Source organism: Sciurus carolinensis, chromosome 9 (assembly GCF_902686445.1).
Source record: "Sciurus carolinensis chromosome 9, mSciCar1.2, whole genome shotgun sequence".
NCBI classification, from domain to species: domain Eukaryota; kingdom Metazoa; phylum Chordata; class Mammalia; order Rodentia; family Sciuridae; genus Sciurus; species Sciurus carolinensis.
In genome coordinates, this window is record NC_062221.1 from 79,072,451 (window position 1) to 79,092,793 (window position 20,343).

General features: G+C 38.0%; 1 protein-coding gene across 3 annotated transcripts in view; it reads left to right on the forward strand.

Moving 5' to 3' along the window:
• Positions 1-19,660, forward strand: part of Usf3 (upstream transcription factor family member 3) — a 52,413-nt gene extending 32,753 nt beyond the window's left edge. For 2 of the 3 annotated variants that reach the window (XM_047563306.1, XM_047563305.1), the window contains exons 5-7: positions 1,672-1,754; positions 6,758-6,854; positions 9,861-19,660. In XM_047563306.1, coding sequence (XP_047419262.1) covers positions 6,767-6,854; positions 9,861-16,312 — 6,540 coding nt within the window. In that variant the 5' untranslated portion in view covers positions 1,672-1,754; positions 6,758-6,766 and the 3' untranslated portion in view covers positions 16,313-19,660. The remainder of the gene's footprint in view (positions 1-1,671; positions 1,755-6,757; positions 6,855-9,860) is intronic. The other variant, XM_047563307.1, reaches the window with a different exon arrangement.
• Positions 19,661-20,343: the final 683 nt, after the last annotated feature.

A 20,343-nucleotide genomic window follows, 5' to 3' on the forward strand; every position in this document is an offset into this window, starting at 1 on the left:
TAAATATTTGATTTTTATTTCACACATTGAAAGTGTAGGCCAAAGCTAGATAAACATATATAGAATTGTGCATACATTTTCAGTTTGGCACATTGTATGCCATTTTATTTTCCATCAGGAACTTCATTCAGACCAAAAAAAAAATGTTATAGTACACATATCTATGTTATTATAAATACTTTTATTTATAAGTTAATTTCTATTACTCTATAAATGATATCTTAAGGAAAGGACCTTTGAGAAAATTTTTATCTATGGAAACGTGTTAAACACTGGTGGGATTTTTTTAAAAATATTTTTTTAGTTGTAGATAGATGTAACTTTATTTTTATATTTACTGAAGATTGAACCCAGTGCCCCACATGTGTTAGGTTAAGGTTCTACCACTGAGCCACAGTCCCAGTCCCACTGGTGGGATCTTACTGCTTTTCATAATAAATAGTATAATGCCTTTGAAGCCCCATTTATTACTATAGGAAAAGAATCTTAATATTGGGTTGTAATTTTTTAACTCCACATATTTAAAAAAAATATGCTCTTAGATACCAAGAAATAGTATTGTTGGAGAATTCAGGAGAAAGGTAAGTTATAATTTATTGCTTTGGATTTGGGGGCTGTATGAATGATCTTATTTGGCCATGTGAACTAAATCTTTTCTTTGGAACCAACTCTCTTTTGGTTCCATAAATATGTCCTGACTATACCTACTAAGAGAGGGTAATTAGATATCATTAAAAAGAATATTCTTAGTGCTAGATCATGAAGCATAAAATGCATATATTTTGTAAAACAAGTTCTTGCCAGGGGATAATGTGAGAGATGTCTTAGAAGTCTGGAATCCTTTGTTAGAAAGGTTTTAGAAAACTTCCTAACAGAATATGTCTAAGAGTAATATTTCTACTTGTAGTGCCTTATAGAAATTAGATAATCTCTGTATCCTTTGCTCCTTTTAAAGTTATAGTGTGGAAGTCTGAAATATTTCACAGTTAATTGAGAAGTTATCAATTGCCCAGTTTCTTAGACAGGAAGATTCTACATGGCCAGAGTGGACAGCCCATATTCCAGAGAGAAACAAGCCAGTGCCTTTTCTTTTCCCTTTTAAGTCATCACTAATAGCTATTTCTATTCCAAAAGGGCCATCTGTTCATCCAAAAGTTATTTTCGGGTTTTTTAACCTGTGTAGAAAGGTCTGATTTATTATAAAAAGGCAGTTTTCTGACAACTTAGCTTATTAATGGTTATCATTAAAATCTCTTAGTTACTTGAATTATCATAAATGATGGATAATAATATAAAGCAGTATTAATCATTCCTATTTTTATAATTTGAATGTAATTATTATAGATGACATTCTTTCTTTCTTGCATGGTAGTAGAGATCAAACCCAGGGCCTTATGTATGTTGGGCAAGTGCTCTACCACTGAGTTACATCTCCAGTCCATAGATGACATTATTTAAAATGCTAATAAAATTATTGCTTTATAACATTATATCCAAAATATTGTAGTGTTAGAAGTCTTATTTACTTATTATGCTTATTTGTCTCCAGTAGTAATGTTTGATAAACACTTCTTAGGGATTTCTTCTCTTAAAATTTCTTTGCCCAGGGAAAATGGGGTACTTTAACAGAGTAATATAAGGTTTGATTCATGGATTTCTCCCTTTATCTAGTGGAGAGACATAGGAAGAAGAAAATCAATGCTGGTATTAACAGAATAGGAGAGCTGATCCCATGTTCCCCAGCTCTGAAGCAGGTAAGAATCCACTCATATTTTCATTCATTGTGTGTGAACGGAAAGTTCCCTAAATGTTTTGGTACTTAGAATGGGGGGGCGGGTTTGAAGTTCATAATTGCCTCATTTTTCATTTGTTTTATTTTTTATATACCTAACATTAGTTTTTCCCATATTTCTAACAATCAAATGTACCATACAATGTCCAGATCCTTTTAAGTTGTGTTTTCTCTTGAATGACTAACTTAGTCCAATGATTATGTTTATATACACTCTGCTTATCAGGCCTATCTTTTGTTTTCTGCCAATTCATGTGTTTTGCTCTTATTAAATTCTTACCTAGGATTTTCCAAGGATCTCTTTATTTATTCTCCATGCCCTATCAATTCCCAGTAGTACTTAAAAGTCTCAACTTAATACATGCTAATATTCCCTCATGAAGATAGCTTTTAGTTTCTTCTGATGAGGATAGAATGTGCTCATTGAAAACAAAACAAACAATTGAAATGATATGGAAGGAAAAAGATTTCTTTCAAAACAATTGGCATCCCACTCTCAAGTTATTACTACTAATAAAATCTCTCTAGACATTGCTTTGTAAGTGTATATGTGTATCTATCCAGTGCTGTTTCTTTTTCTTTTTTAAATGGTGCTGGGGATCAAACCCAAGGCCTCACACATGTTAGGCAAACACTCTACCAGTTCTTTCACAACCTGCTTTGTTACTTGCCTTCACTCATTACAAGAATTTTGATTGTAGATACCTTTCCTCTTATGATCTTCCTTTTAATTTTAATAATAGGATAACATAATTAGTAGTAGCTTTTTGTTAATTTAATTAAACACTGTAGACAAAGATTAATATATGCACATAGCAAATAGCACTAAAAACTTAAAACAAATATTAATCTTGTACCTGCATCCCAACCCTAACACAGCTCCTCAGAGCAAGCATTCTCAACTGTTCCTCCTTGCGAAATACTACTATTTTTCTTTCTTTCTTCCTCCCTCCCTCCCTTCCTTCCTTCCTTCCCCCCTCTTTCTTCCTACCTGTCTACCTACCTACCTACCTTTCTTTTTTTTGCTACTAAGGACTGGGAGCAGGGCTGCATGTCCAGTACTTTCTTATTTTTATTTTGAGACCGGATCTCGCTAAATTGCTGAGGCTGACCCTCAAGCTTGTGATCCCACAGTTCAACCTCCCAACTCACTGAGGTTATAGACATGTGCCAATGAGCCTGGCTTACTATTGTACTTCAAAATAGCATACTTATATTTCTATATCTTAACTTTTTCATTTTAGATATTATCAATCAAAATCCTATCATGCTTTTTCCCTGGCTTGCCCTTCCCTGATCTTCCCAATATAATCCTGATTAAAATTGATATTCAGTTTTTATGCTATTAACAGTATGTAACTATTTGTGGTTGACTCAAGGAGTATACTTTTATTATGTTTCATTTCATTTGTTACTCATAGTTTTAATTTGCTTAATTTTCTATATATTTGTCTTTAATTCTTTCCACCCATCTAACAAGATCTTAGTTTTCTAGGTGGTCAAGTGTACCACATAATTTCCATTTTCCATTTCCTTCAGGTTTACTTCTGAAATTCTGTCTTCCTTTTTCAGTCTTAACTAGTTGATCTCTTCCAACTCTCCTGTTTTTAATTCCAGGTTTTATATTTTTCATTTCTAAGAGTCTTTTTTTATATTCTGTATATTCCTTTCAATACCATATGTTAATTCTGTGGACTTGATAACATTCCATCTTTGAATGTTTTGTAGGATTTTTCCTGAAATTTTCTGTTTTCTGATATCTGCCCCCCCGCCCCTTTGTTTGGATGTTTTATCTTTCTTTTTGGAGGCTTTCCTTAAAGTTTAGTGACAGGTAGCTCTTTTTTTTTTTTTTTTTTTTTTCTAACTTTAGGATAAGCATTAAAAAGCTGATCAAATAAATAGGCTTGTCTTTTTGGTGTCCCTCACTATTGCATAATTAGATGGTGTGCTAGTAGTTTTTTGTTTTGGTGGTGGTGGTGGTAGAACTAAAAGAAAAAAAAATCTGCATTTGTAGATTTGTTTTCCTCCTTTGGGGGATCACTATTAATTATCCCCCTGAGAAGGAATCTATTAGTCTCTTACCTGGGAGTGGAAATGGTGGGAAGGGAGTATGACCTTGTTTGGTAATATTTTGAAGGCTGGGTCAAGGATGGTGGGCACTAGAAAATGTCATGCTTTAATAGGCATAATTTTACTTTATCCTATTTTCACTTAGAAACCTCATCTTGTCCACTTATGTGCCAAGTATCTTTCAGGTTAACATTCTCTGGTTCAAATTTCACAGAAAATAAACTTGTTTCCTGTGGTTGGGGCAAGAACAGGGAAGTCATCTAGTTGCATAGGATATATGCATGAGGAAGTAGTTCCTATTACTGCTTTATTAAGAATCTTTCAACAAGTTCTCTTGGTCAAGTCCCTGTACCTTCCCCCACGTTCTATAGTAACTGGTGCTTCTTTGTGTTGAAACTTCCTAGGAATTTAAAAGACCAAATCAACTTGCTGCTCAATATTATCTCCCTTGGCAAGGATGTACACTTCAGTTTCCTTTCATTCTCCCCTACAGGGTGGACTTATTAGACTTCCACAAATGTGTTTTTAAGTCTTCTAAAAATGTACTTTTTCCTTAACACAATGGGAAACTATGTCTTCTGATTTGTTTTTCTTTCTCCACATTTTAATGTATAATAGTTGTGCTCAGTAAATATTGGATGTTGCCCAGCAAAATTTTATTTTCCTGCTTTTGGCTTTCATGAACTTCTCTGAAGTAAGGAAACCATAACCATTTCTTTTCCTTGGTATCCTAGAATGTGCAAAGAAAGTCAGTATTTGGCTCCCAGAAGCAGAGCAACCTAAAGTTTTTCTTGAGCATTGCTGCTTGCTCTGCCTGCTATCAGTAGTAGAGAGGCAAGTGCCTGGGTATTTATCAGGTCTACCTTGGTTTAGATTCTTGTTTTAAGAAAGGACATTATTAGTTTTTTATTCCTAAAATAGTTTCCTGGGTTTGTATACTGGTTCTCTACTGGGACTTAGTGTGAAGACCCAGAACTGAAGCTTGTTGAATCAAAACACTAAATTACAGTGATTCCTACATGAAAAGAGCTATCCATAGGTACTGGAGATGTTTAGCAATATATTTACTGGAGGAAAAGTTAAATATTCCCTGCCACATGTTCAGTAGCCAAAGAAAGAAGCCAGAAATGACTCTTAGATAGCTTAAATTTTATCAGGAATAGATTGCTAAGTAAAAGAAATACAACCATTAGAATAAAATAGACTTTTAACGCTATATGATGATATGTACAAGATGTATCTTTAAATTTAAAAAATTACACTGTATTGTTTATAACATCCTTTGATCTGGGTTTTTAAAAAAGATATATATCTGAGCCAGACGGCACATGCCTGTAATCCCAGTGACTTGGGAGGCTGAATCAGGATGATTGCAAATTCAAAGCTAGACCCAACAATTTAGTGAGGTCCTACGCAACTTAGCAAGGCCCTATCTCAAAATAAATAAATAAATAAATAAAAAGTACTGGGGATGTGACTCAGTGTTAAGCACCCTTGGGTTCAATTCCTGGTACAATTAAAAAATATATATATATATATATATATACACATGAATATATTGGCATAGGATATTTGTGGAAGGATATACAAGTAACTTTAATTTGTTACCTCTAGAACAGGGTCTGGAGAGCTAAAACACAAAGGAATGTTACTTTCACTGTCTGTTCCTTCAGGTTATTTACTTTTTTGCCGTGTGAATAGTATGTTTTCAATTTTAAAACTTGTCAATTAAGAATAAAGGAGCACTTTGGCATAAAGTACAATCTTTTTGGAGAAGTTTAGGAGTAGAATATACTAGGAGTGTGACATCAGAATTCAATCAAGTGATGTTTCTTTCTCATCCTATTACTTGGGATAATTTGTACCTGTGGCTAACTGTAGAGAATAACTTTAAGGTCTAAAATATTTACATGGTCCTAAAGGCCCTCTCTGGCCTCTTCTCCTACCACTCTTCCTGATGTATAGGACCCTCCTTCTGCTTACCTCCTTGCTGTCCTGAGCCATGCCCAGCACAGCCCTGCCTAAGGGCCTTTTGCCTTCTGACCTCGTACCTGGGCTCTCTTCCTCCAGATGTCTGGGGTGTGCTTTTACCTCTAGGTTTTTGCTTAAGTATCACTATACAGGGAGGCCATCCCAGAGAGCATCTTAATTCAGGCTGCTGTAACAAAAACACCATGGACTGAGTAACTTAAACAAAAAAGATTTATTTCTCACAATTCTGGAAACTGGGAAGTCCAAGATCAACATATTCCTTGTTATGTTCTCACATAACAAGGAGAAATCATCTCTCCCTGTCTTATTGTAAGGCCCTAAACCCATTCATGAGGGTTCTGCCCTCATAACTGAATATCTTCTCAAAGGTCCTACCTCCTGATACCATCCCATTAGTGATTAGGATGTCAACCTATGAATTTTGTTGGGAGACACAAACATTCAGACTTCAGCACAGAGTAACTTCTACCATCAGTTTAGCCCCCTCCCTGGGCCCCTGCTTTTTCTTTGTATTATATCATATGTGTGTAATCTTCACCTAATTATTTTACATATATATTTATATTTTTCAAAGGCAGGTACTTTGTTTCACTACTATATTCCAGTGCCTTGACACACAGTAAAAGTTCAATAGAGGGACGGGGATGTAGTTCAGTGGTAGAGCGTGCGCCTAGCATGCATGAGTGCCAGGTTCAACCCCCAGTACCACCAAAAAAAAAAAAAAAAAGAGAGAGAGAAAGAAAGAAAAGGCCTAATAGATACTTAGTAGAAGCATTTGAATGTGGTGCCTGCTTTAAATTTTGAAGTTACCTATCACATATGTGATGAAGCCAAAGATCTCAGTTTCTTCTGGCAAGTTCTTACCCTTCAGTGAAATTTTAAATCATTAATTTTCTTTGGCAGAGCAAGAATATGATCCTGGACCAAGCCTTTAAATACATAACAGAATTGAAAAGGCAAAATGATGAACTCCTGCTTAATGGCGGAAACAATGAACAAGGTAACAATTTGGAGATTCTTACTTTGTTTTTTGTTAAATGCTTAGACCTTTATGTTACAGTGAAACTTATATTAGGATATAGAACCCCCCCACACACACACAAAAAAAAAACCCCAACCAACCAAACAAACAAACAAACAAAAACATTATTAAGACCTTGCCCTCAAGGGTTCTAGGAGAATAGTATTTCAAATAAAATCACTTAAACTCTGCTGTCTCCTCTGGGAACAACTGCAATCTCACATGCATACATAGTTTTGATTTTGAACTCTTCTTTGTGCTTCATGTTTGCCTAACTCATGATATTAGTAATACTAAATCTTCTTTATCCCAGTTGGATCTTGTAGTTAGGGAATTCCCATAAGAGGATATAGGGAGGAGTTCTGCTCAGTGTAACTTAAAAACAAGATAGGATAGGACTGTGCCAAATCTTTAACTGTGCATTAACTCAGAAGGCCAAAATGTTTATTTCATAATTGTACTGATGTAATATATGCATCAAACTGCCTGATCATTTAATAATGACTTTTTTATGCTATCAAATGAGTTCTGTGTTCTATCACTCTTAGAGAGAAGGTGAAAATAATAATATCTCAGGAAAATGTGAGCTGAGGGTGATAGGACAGTTTGAATTGTCCTTTATTTATCACTCTGACAAGAACAAAGAATTTTCTGTGACAGCTCAGTATGCCACCTTAAAAGGAGAGAAACAAGGCAGATTTTGCTGGGCTGCATTTATTATAATAAATGGGAAGGGTATTTGAAAGCATATCCAGGAGGTCAGCTTTTGGAATTCTCTTTGTTAGCTTTTAGTGAAGTAACAAATTATCTGCCTCTTAGGTCAGCTGTCTTTTATGGTCCAGGCTGTTTTTTTTTTTTTTTTTTTTTTTTTTTTTTTATGATGCTGCCAGATAATTAGATACAATAATCTGTGTTCTGTAACCATTATGAGGTACCCTACAAAAGGGACAGGAAGTCAGAATGGTGTGTAGACTTTTCTAGTGAAGGCTCCTTTCATTTCAAAGCCTGGAGGCTGAGGCATTCATGTTACCTTAGGGAAAATGAAAGCAGTTGGAAAAAATATCTAGTGCACAGAACTCAGGAAAAGCTTAACATCCAGGTCAGGGGTTAGGGGCAGCACCTGAAGCAGCTGAGGTTTAATAGTGATCTCTGTCACTATCATGGCTTTTCTGGTACTTTTTGTGCATCTGCTTTATGCTCCTTTTTTCCCCAGTGACTGCTTTTTTATAATCAAAGTCCACATGACAGTTCAGCATAGGGGTCAAAGCGATACCTTGAAGCCAGGCCCACCTGGTTTGTAGTCTCACCTTCATTCTCTCACTTAGTACCCTTTGGGCAGTTATTTAATCTCTCCAAATTTTAGTCTCCTTATCGTTTATATTTCCCCCAGTGCTAGGGATTGAACCCAGGGCCTCTTGCATTCTAAACAAGCACTCTACCCCTAAGCTACATCCTCATCCCTTTTTATTTTATTTTTGAGACAGGGTCTCATCAAGTTGCCCAGTCTGGCTTTGAACTTCAGATCCTCCTACCTCACCTTCCGGAGTAGCTGGAATTATAGGTGTCCATCACTGTGACTAACTCAGTTTCCCTATCTTAAAATGAGGATAATCATAGTATCTGCCTGGATGATCTTAGGCGAATTTTATAATTATTCTGAACCTATTTCTTCCATCTAAAAATGGTAATAGTAATAGGTTTACATCTCATGATTCTTATGAGGATTAAAAGAGAGTATACAGGTAAAGCATTTAGACTAAAGCCTCACACATTAAGTGCTTGATAAATATTAGCTGTTATCATTGGTGTCATTATTATCAAGTGAGACAATGAATGGAAAGTGCCAGGCAGTAAATGTACAATAAGCTAAAGCAAAGATTGTTATTATTTGGTTCACTATAGCCATCTTTTAATCCCATCCCCCTTTTCTTTAGCAGTACTGAGGATTGAACCCGGGACACTCTACCATTGAGATACATCCCCAACTTTTTTATTTTTTATTTTGAGATGGGGTCTCACTATGTTGCTGAGTCTGGCCTCGAACTTGTGATCCTCCTGCCTCAACCTCTTGAGTCACTGGGATTACAGGCACATACCACTATGCCAAATGATTGTCCCTTAATATTCTAATATTTGTTTCATGGTTTAAGTATCTGACAAAATGATTTGCCAATCTCAGGTCTTTCTTGTTGAAATGAAACTTTTCTTTTCAGGCTACTTCATAGAGCATGAGTCTTGTGGATTGACTGCCTTTGGTGGGGCAAGGATAAGAATACCTACCACTATGACGAGGCAGATGGGGATGTATGAGGCAAGGGGGTCAAGAGCATAAATATCAGCAACCAAAGCTGCCTTCAATAGTAGGACCTGTGGGTGAAACTGCCTCTCTTAGAAAGGAGAGGGATATGGCAGGTACCTTCACTGCTCAGCAGTGTACCTGCCTTGGCCCTACCAAGGAAAATACAGGCCCATTGCTGATATCTTCTTTGGTGCTCTACCACCTAACTTCTGACACGTTCTCATTCACTTCAGTCTCCATTGTTTGTTTTAGAGGGTAAAACGAAAGCTCAGTTTATAAGAACCTGTCTTGTACTACTACAAGTCCTGTTAGCTATTGCAGCATGTAGATGCTATTCTAGACATGTTCAGTGCAAATTTTCTAGCATGTTACCATTATATTAGTAAGTCTTCCTTTGCTTTACTTGTGTAGCTACACTATTGGAAATCTTGAGATTTCTGCCTTATCGGTTATTTTCCAGTGGTTGACTTTTACAGATAGATGCTTTTAAAAGAATAGGATTAGGACTTGAGGTACCATTCTAAAGAGAAGAAAAAACTTGTATTAGCAAAGAGCTAAGGATCCTCAGTTGAGGTTTTTAGAATGCTAGCATTAGAATTCAATAGTTTAATACACAGTTCTTTCTCAAGTTTTTGTAAATACTGACATTCATTGGTATTTTTTAATTTTTATTTTTAATATTATAGCTGAAGAAATTAAAAAATTACGGAAACAACTGGAAGAAATCCAAAAAGAAAATGGCCGATATATTGAATTACTGAAAGCAAATGACATATGCTTGTACGATGATCCCACAATCCACTGGAAAGGAAATCTTAAAAACTCAAAGGTGTCTGTTGTTATTCCAAGTGACCAAGTTCAAAAAAATATCATTGTTTATTCCAATGGGAGTCAGCCTGGTGGAAACAGCCAGGGGACAGCTGTTCAGGGGATAACCTTTAATGTCGGTCATAATTTACAAAAGCAAACCGCCAATGTGGTGCCAGTACAGAGGACTTGCAATCTTGTGACTCCTGTGTCTATTTCTGGAGTTTACCCTTCTGAAAACAAGCCGTGGCATCAGACCACAGTTTCTGCATTGGCTGCCAACCAGCCTGTTCCTCTTTGTCTTCCTGCTACCATTTCTGCGCAAAATATTCTTGAGCTTTCCACCTCTGAAAGTGAATCAAACGTGTGTGGTGCCACTGGGAGCTCACTAATTGCTGTCTCAGTTGGGCCTGAACCTCACCAACATCGGTCCTTGCACACAGGTCTAAACAATCAAAATTCTTCTGAAAATAATGGGCAAGAGAGCCCTAAATTATTAAAGAAGACAGCCCCTTGTGTTACAAATGTCCCCCCAAGCTCCTCAGCAACTGCCACTAAAGTGCACCGTGGAACCAAGTCCTGTCTGAGCACACAGGACTTCAGAGGTGACTTTCAAAACACCTTTGTTGTTTCAGTTACCACTGCAGCCTGCTCCCAGTCCCCTAGATCTGCAGGTAATTCTTCTCCAGTAAGTGTTAGCAAGTGCACAGTCTCAACAAGTACAACTACGGTGGTGACATCATCTACCCCTGGAGTAGGGAAGACTACTACTACTCCAGTAAGCACTCTTTCTACAAATCCTTTGGACAGTGGTTGGACTCTTCCTTGTTCTTTGCCTTCTTCAAGTGTTAGTGCTTCAGATTTGAAAAACATTAATAGCCTTACTCGAATTTCTTCAGCTGGAAACACACAGACAACATGGACTACTTTGCAGCTGGCAGGAAACACTATTCAGCCCTTAAGCCAGACACCATCTTCCACTGTGATTCCAGTACTAAATGAGTCTGGTACTAGCCCCACTGGAAGCAACCACAGTAGACACATGGCTACAGGCATCAACTTAAATAATTCCCTTCCAACAGATGGGTCATCAATTGAACAAGTAGTTGTAACCTTGCCTTCTTGTCCATCTTTACCTATGCAGCCACTAATTGCCCAGCCACAAGTTAAATCTCAGCCTCCAAAAAATATCCTTCCACTGAATTCAGCAATGCAAGTGATTCAGATGGCTCAGACAGTTGGGTCAGCTGTTAATACAGCTCCAGCTAATCAAAATGTTATTATTCTTCAGCCCCCCAGCACTACCCCGTGCCCCACAGTAGTGAGGGCAGAGGTTCCTAACCAAACAGTAGGTCAACAGATAGTCATCATCCAGGCAGCTAATCAGAATCCGTTGCCACTCCTCTCTGCTCCATCTCCTGCTTCTGTTCGACTCCCTGTCAATGGAGCCAATGCTATAATTGGGTCTAATCATTCAGTGCAAAATGTTTCAACCCCACAAACTTTTGGAGGAAAGCACCTTGTCCACATTTTACCAAGACCTTCATCTTTGTCAACATCTAATTCAACACAAACTTTTTCTGTTACCATGTCAAACCAACAACAGCCTCAAACCATTTCTTTAAATGGACAGCTCTTTGCTTTGCAGCCTGTGATGTCTTCATCAGGAACTACAAATCACACCCCTATGCAAATTATTCAACCCACCACCAGCGAAGATCCAAATACCAATGTTGCCCTGAATACATTTGGTGCTTTGGCCAGCCTCAATCAAAGCATCTCACAGATGGCTGGGCAGAGCTGTGTGCAACTATCTCTTAGCCAGTCTGCCAATCCTCAAATTGCTGCAAATAGTCAAACCTCCCCAACTAACTGTGTTTCATTAACAACAACTATAGCACCTCCCATGACAACTGACAATTCAGCCACACTCCCTGGTACTTTTAATCTTGTGACTACTTCCTCAATGAACCCTGTTGCCTGTTTGCCACCTTCTGTGAAGTCAAAAAGGTTGAATAAGAAGCCTGGTGCCAAGAAACACATAGCAGTTAGCAAACCCACATGTCCTCTGAATCCAGTCAGAGATGTGGGAAAATCAGACTGCCCCAATATGGAAAGCTCAGCAGAGCCATCATGTACTGCTGGACTGCTGGAAAGCCTCCCTGTTGTGCTACCTTCTGTTACTGTGTCCCAGGCAAATAGTGTAAGTGTTTCTGCTTCACATTCTTTGGACATGCTAAATTCTGAATCAGTAATACCTGAATCTGTATCCAAATCTAAGTCAGCAGAAGAATCTAGCTCACCCTCCCAAGAATCTGGCACAAGTGAACATTTTGCAGTGGCCCCAGCAAAATCCAAAGATTCTAGCCCCATTTTACAACAAGAGACATCTCAGGATAAACCACCAACTAGCTTAGCATTGGCAGATGCTACCAAATCCTGCACTGCAGCCAATGTGTTGATTCCATCTCCAAATCCTCAGATTTTGGTTTCTCAGGTGTCTGGTTTGTCATCCTCCACAAGCACTACAAGTACTGACTGTGTTTCCGAGGTAGAAATCATAACTGAACCTTGCAGGATTGAACAAGATTCATCTGATACAATGCAAACCACAGGTCTCTTAAAGGGTCAAGGTTTAACTACATTGTTATCTGATCTTGCTAAAGAAAAAGACCCCCAGAAATCATCTCTTTCCATCCCTATGGATCATCCTGATTTTTCTTCAGAAAATTCTAAGATAATTGATTCAAGTGTTGATTTACATCCCAAGCAAGAACTCTTACTGCTGAACAATGATGATAGAGATCCACCACAGCATCAATCCTGCCTCCCTGATCAGGAAGTTATTAATGGTTCTTTGCTCACCAGTAGGCAAGCTGACTCCCCCATGTCAACCAGCTCTGGCAGTAGTCGCAGTTTCTCAGTTGCATCCATGCTTCCTGAAACAACTAGAGAAGATGTGACCAGCAGTGCCTCAAATAATACATGTGACAGCTGTACCTTTGCAGAGCAAACTGATATAGTAGCTCTTGCAGCAAGAGCTATTTTTGACCAGGAGAACATTGAGAAGGGAAGAGTTGGCATCCAAGCTGATGTAAGGGAGGTTACTTCAAAGCCTTCTGAAGCATCATCTTTAGAAGGAGACCAGCCTTTCAAATCACATATCCCTAAAAAGAATGGCACAGGACAGACAGAAGCAACACCAAATGAATTTAACTCTCAGGATTCAATTGAAGTAACAGTAGACAGGCCCCTTGAAAAACCAAGTTGCTCTCTAGGAATTAAAACATCAAATAGCTCCTTACAAGTTTCAACTTCTCAGCCACCAAGCCTCACCAGTTTAAGTGTGAATAATCTCATCCACCAGAGCAGCATCAGCCATCCTCTAGTCAGCTGTGCAGGTTTGTCCCAAACTTCAGAGCAAACAACTGTTCCTACAACAGTTAATCTGACTGTTTCCTCTAGCTCCTATGGCAGCCAGCCTCCTGGACCACCTCTGATGACAGAATACTCTCAAGAACAGCTAAGTACTATGAATAATACCATACCAAATTCACAGATTCAAGAGTCCCTCTTAAAGCCAAGTCATGAAAGCCGGAAAGATTCTACTAAGCGCACTGTCCAAGATGACCTTTTACTGTCTTCAGCCAAACGTCAAAAGCATTGTCAGCCAGCTCCCCTCAGGCTTGAAAACATGTCCCTGATGAGCCGAACTCCAGAGAGCATTTCTGATCAAGCTCAAATGATGGTTAGTCAGCTCCCTCCCAATTCTTCAAACTCAGTTGTGCCTGTTAGCAACCCAGCACATGGAGATGGCCTTACTCGATTATTTCCACCTGGTAACAATTTTGTGTCTCCTGCATTGAGGCAAGCTGAAGTTCAGTGTAGCTCTCAGCCTTCAGTTGCTGAGCAGCAGCAAACCCAGGCAAGTCAACATCTGCAGGCTCTGCAACAGCATGTTCCAGCTCAAGGCGTATCTCACCTTCACAGTAACCATCTGTACATCAAGCAGCAGCAGCAACAACAAGCAGGGCAGTTAAGAGAAAGGCATCACTTGTATCAACTGCAGCATCATGTACCTCATGCAGAGAGTGCTGTTCACTCTCAGCCTCATAATGTGCACCAACAGAGAACTCTGCAACAGGAAGTTCAGATGCAGAAAAAGAGGAATCTCGTTCAGGGCAGTCAGGCCTCTCAGCTTTCCTTACAACCAAAGCATCATGGAACCGATCAAGCCAGACCCAAGAGTGGCCAGCCACATCCCCACCATCAACAGATGCAGCAACAGATGCAGCAACACTTTGGAAGTTCGCAGCCAGAGAAGAGCTGTGAAAACCCTTCAACTAGCCGGAACCACCACAGCCATCCCCAAAACCACCTCAATCAAGATATTTTGCACCAACAGCAGGATGTTGGAAGCAGACAGCAAGGATCAGGGGTTTCTTCTGAACATGTGACTGGGCATAATCCAATGCAGAGGCTTTTGACATCAAGAGGCTTAGAGCAGCAAATGGTGTCCCAACCAAGTATTGTGACTAGACCTTCAGATATGACCTGTACTCCACACAGGCCAGAGAGAAATCGAGTTTCCAGTTATTCTGCTGAGGCACTCATTGGAAAGACATCTTCTAATTCAGAACAGAGAATGGGTATATCAATTCAGGGTTCCAGAGTTTCAGATCAGCTTGAAATGAGAAGCTATCTTGATGTTCCCAGAAATAAAAGCTTGGCTATTCATAATATGCAGGGTCGTGTAGACCATACCGTTGCTTCAGATATCCGCCTTTCTGATTGTCAAACTTTTAAACCAAGTGGAGCCAGTCAACAGCCTCAGAGTAATTTTGAAGTACAGTCTTCAAGAAATAATGAAATAGTTAACCCTGTATCATCATTGAGGAGTATGCAGTCTCAGGCTTTTCGGATTAGTCAAAACACTGGTCCTCCACCGATTGACCGTCAAAAGCGATTACCTTATCCGCCAGTTCAGAGCATCCCAACAGGAAATGCTATTCCAACAAGGGACAGTGAAAATACATGTCACCAAAGTTTCATGCAGAGTTTGCTTGCCCCTCATCTTGGTGATCAGGTCATCGGGAGCCAGAGATCACTCTCAGAACATCAGAGAAATACACAGTGTGGTCCATCCTCTGCAATTGAATATAATTGTCCCCCAGCTCATGAAAGTGTCCATATTAGAAGAGAGAGTGAGAATCAGAATAGGGAAAGTTGTGACATGTCTTTAGGTGCAATTAACACCAGAAACAGCACCTTGAATATTCCTTTTTCAAGTTCCTCTTCCTCAGGAGATATTCAAGGTCGAAACACAAGTCCCAATGTTTCTGTACAGAAGTCCAATCCCATGAGGATTACTGACAGTCATGGGACCAAGGGTCACATGAACCCTCCTGTCACAACCAACATGCATGGGGTTGCAAGGCCAGCTTTGCCACACCCATCTGTGTCTCATGGAAATGCTGACCAAGGGCCTCCTGTGCGTCAAGCTAATTCTTCAGTTCCCCAGAGATCAAGACATCCCTTGCAAGATAGCAGTGGTTCCAAAATTCGTCAACCTGAGAGGAATCGTTCTGGAAACCAAAGACATAGTAATGTCTTTGATCCAAGTCTTCCCCATCTTCCTCTCTCTACTAGTGGCAGTATGATTCTTGGACGTCAACAACCCACTACGGAGAAGAGAGGAAGTATTGTTCGTTTCATGCCCGATAGTCCACAAGTCCCTAATGATAATTCAGGTCCTGACCAGCATACTCTATCACAGAATTTTGGTTTTCCTTTTATTCCTGAGGGTGGTATGAATCCACCGATAAATGCTAATACTTCTTTCATTCCACAGGTTACGCAGCCCAGTGCCACTCGAACTCCAGCCCTCATTCCAGTAGATCCCCAAAATACTCTACCTTCCTTCTATCCCCCATATTCTCCTGCTCATCCTACACTGTCCAATGATATCTCAATCCCTTATTTTTCTAATCAAATGTTCTCAAATCCTAGCACAGAGAAAGTAAACAGTGGAAGTTTAAATAACCGATTTGGATCAATTTTATCTCCACCCAGACCTGTTGGCTTTGCTCAACCAAGTTTTCCTCTACTCCCTGATATGCCACCAATGCACATGACCAACTCTCACTTATCCAATTTTAATATGACATCTTTGTTTCCAGAAATAGCAACAGCTCTTCCTGATGGTTCAGCAATGTCTCCTTTGCTTACAATAGCAAACTCCTCTGCTTCTGACTCTTCCAAGCAGTCCTCAAACAGACCTGCCCACAACATAAGCCATATTTTAGGTCATGATTGCAGTTCAGCTGTTTAAATATAGATAAACTAAATGTAAAGGTACTGAGTGAGATAACAAAAATACTTGTGTGTATGTACACGTACATGTATGTGTACATGAAGAGAGGAATTTGTGTGTGTGTGTGTGTGTGTGTGTGTGTGTGTTTGTATAATCAATTTTCAATTATCTTCTGAATGTAGGGAGGCCATGTCCACATCTGAGATCATGCAAAATTTGTCAAAAACAAATTATTTTTTTAACTGCATGGTGTGTGCTTTTTTATATTTCATGCTTTCAAGCACATTGACATTTCCAAGTTTGATTTGTAATCTTATATTCCCTAAATACAAGTCAACTGAAAGTTGGGGGAGCTTACCTTGATATGTGCTAAGTAGTAGGAAGGGACTGAGATTTTAAATATGATCACTAGTAATTATTAAAATAGTTGAGTTGTTATTCAAAAACATAAGCAACTTGATAAAGCATGATGGCTCTTAACCAGATGCTGGATGATGTCAACATCTAAAAAAATTTCTAGGCTGTGACAGGTGTTGAATTGATGTTAAATTAAATGTCCATACAGTCAAGCACATAGCAAATAAATTATTTAATCAGGCTTCATCCTCAAAGTTTGGCTTAGGGAAAGGCTTCTTTCTTGATTATAATTATTCATAAGTTATCTGAATTTCATGTCTCGTTCTTCAAAGTAGGGAGCCACATTGTCCTTTAATGTGCCAGGATCCTTTAAAGAAAAAGTCTTCCCAGACAATTAGCCTTAACAATAGAAAGCTAAAAAGTAAAGGACACAATCGTTATCAGTCTTATGTTTTGCATTGGATCATAAGGATAAAAAGTTATGTTGTGGAATTTTTCATGAATTAGTTAACAATTGGTGTTTTGTCAATTGAGTTTTGATTTTGTGTTCTCTCTTCACTCATTTATTTGACTTTGAAATAAATTTTTTCCCATTCATTTAAATATTAGAACTGATCAGCAAGTAGTGCATTTAAAATCTACACATTTATTTGAGCCTTACTTTAAAAAATATTTCTGAACAGAATTTAAAGCTCTCAGTATTTTCATTTAGTGATATTTATATTTTAAATAAGACATTGTATATTGCATTATTATCCTTTATAACAGAATTATTATAATGAGAAGATGTATTGGTTCATTATTTTTTCTTGATGGTAAATGTGAAATGGTGCTTCAAAAAATACAGTCTATATATGTCAGTGTGTGTATGCAAGAATATATATGAAAACAGATTTTAAAGTATAAACTGGTCCCTACTATTCCACAATGTATACATAAAAATATCACATTGTACACCACAAATACATGGAATTTTGTCAAGTAAATAAATTTGAAAAAACAATAGGTCTGCCATCTGAAATTAGGAAATTGAGACCTGCTAAAGTATAGAAAAACTTGATGCAGATGAGGTTTCTTTTTAAACACCCAGTGAATTTAATAATAAATTTAAAAACATGCATTGAATTTTGAGAACTAAAACAAAAAACCTAAGAAAACAGTTGTATATAATATACTGACTTTTTAAAAACCCTGTTAAACCATGACTTTTTGTTGTTATATTCTGTCCAAAATGGGATGGGGTGGGAAAAATGCATATGATTTGTCCAATTTGCTCTGTTAAAAGAAAGTAAACCCTGGGACCGCATTTATTTCCATCCTGAGAAAGCCTCCTATGGCCTGGTCAGAGCAGTTATCTCCAGCATCCCTCTTCTAGAGACTGAAAGGGTCGCTCCTGCTTCCTCCACTGTTCTCACCAAACCTTACCATCTGTTTCTGCTGCTTGCAAAAGCAGTCTCCAGGAACAAAGAAATAGCATAAACTAGAGAAACCTGTATTGTCTCCCTTCAAAATGGTCTTGGGGGGAAAATAGGAGAACTTCATGAATAAGTTACTTAAATAAGAATGTATAAACACAGCAATTACAATTTTTTGAGAGAAAAAGCAACATCTATGACTTGCTTTTTAATTCTCTGAATTTTAAGCTTTAATATTCAATTTTTTCTTAGTACTTGAAAGGTTCAATCTGCCAATTTTGAGGGTCATTGGTACTGGGGAATTAATGGGGCACCTGACCACTGAGCCATCCCCAGCCCTTTTCATTTTTTATATTGAGACAGGGTCTCACTAAATTGCTTAGGGCTTCACTAAGTTGCTGAGGTTGGCTTTGAACTTGTGATCCTCCTGCCTCGGCCTTCTGAGTTGCTGAGATTATAGGATTGTGCCACCACACCTGGCTAATCTGCCAATTCAAGAAGGGCAGTTTTCTGTATTTGGCTCTTCATCCGCTCCTCTTTCTTTTTTGCCTCTCCCTCTCACACATAACCCCCAAATAACAGTGGCCTTTGAGTTCTATAGGACTAGAGGCTTCTGGGTATAACTGGAGTTAAGGTAAACAAACAGGCCATAGTGAAGTTCAGTTAGTTCCCTTCCACCTCTAGATGGGGTCTTTTGTTGCTCAGACGGGTCCCAAACTACTGGGTTCAAGAGATCTTCCTGCTCCACCTTTGTGAGTAACTTCTATAGGGGCACTTCACCACACCCAGATGAAGAGCTGGATTTGAATGTTGCAGTTCAAAGTGCTCGAAATCTGTTACTTTCAGTTATTTCTATTACATTGATTGTATTTACTGCTCAACTATGTTCAGCGATAGCATTTGCATTCCTCAGAACTTTCATTCCAAAAATATAACATTGATATTGAATGAGTCTCAGGCTTGTTTGACCATCTGCAAATACTGCTTATATGTAACTCTATCTTGTAGACAGAAAGCCTATATATGTTAGAGATCATTTCATATATGGGATCAATTCTGAAAAAGTACTCTTACTTGATTTTAAAGCACGAGTACTTATCAGCAGTATTAAGTATTTAGATTGAGGTACATGATTTTGGGGAGGAAACATGTTATATAGGACTTAATGATATCAGTATAATTTTTTGGTAAAGGAATGGCAGAAAATGCAGTCAATTTTGGCTATAGTAAATTAAATGTTATTCTTGATTTGCTTACATGATACACAAAGTCAAACCATTTCCACAAGTAGTTTTGCAACTTCTGGAAATACACAGATGTCTGAGTCATAAGTGAGAGTCATAGAATCATTTGTCTTTTAGCATTATTGATCACTGATTCAGTTAAAGAAAATGGTTGATTCCTCTCAACATTTAATAAGTTCTAATGAAGTGAAAAATTTCAGATTTTCCTGCATGTATAAACCTTGTCAATGCATTTGCTAAATATATAAATCATAGATTAAATAAATCCATTTTGGAGTTATTTATTTTTGGAAAATACAGGTTGCTTTGGGGTGTCTTTTTTTTTTTTTTTTTGTATACTGAGGATTGATCCCAGGGGTGCTTAATCACTGAGCCAAATCCCCAATACTTTTTAATATTTTATTTAGAGACAGGATCTCAATGATTTGCTAAGTGTCTCTTTAAGTTGCTGAAGCTGGCTTTGAACTCAAAATCCTCTTGCCTCAGCCTCCTGAGCCACTGGGATTACAAGTGTGCACCATAACACCTGGCTCTTATATGTTTTATACCACTTCAGGAAATTTAATTTTGTGTTTATTGTCAGACATTTTGAGACACCATAGTTTGCATTGTTTTTTAAAGTAAGGAATGAGAATTCCATAATGATTATGATTTATAAAATTTAATGATTTATGATTTATCTGAACTGTGGGAAGGAAGGCCATATTGTTTTACAGCAATTTCCAGTCATAAATCAGGGTTATGTTGAACTACCATGAAGATCGACTTTTAAAAATCAACCTTGTTAAAGTACAAAATCATTTAAACATTTTAAAGATAGTTCATATGCTTTGTTCTTGCCTTCTAACATCAGTCATTTCATTGAGAGGCTAAAGCTTATACTCCAAAAAAATGTAGATGTGTATTTTAATGGAAGTAATATTAAAATTTTTTGAGAAAGGGTAAAGACTTACTAACGTGCATCTCCTCAGCTTTCTCCTTTCTTTGCTATATAGATACTTATGCTCTTATTATATTCCATCTGCTCCATATT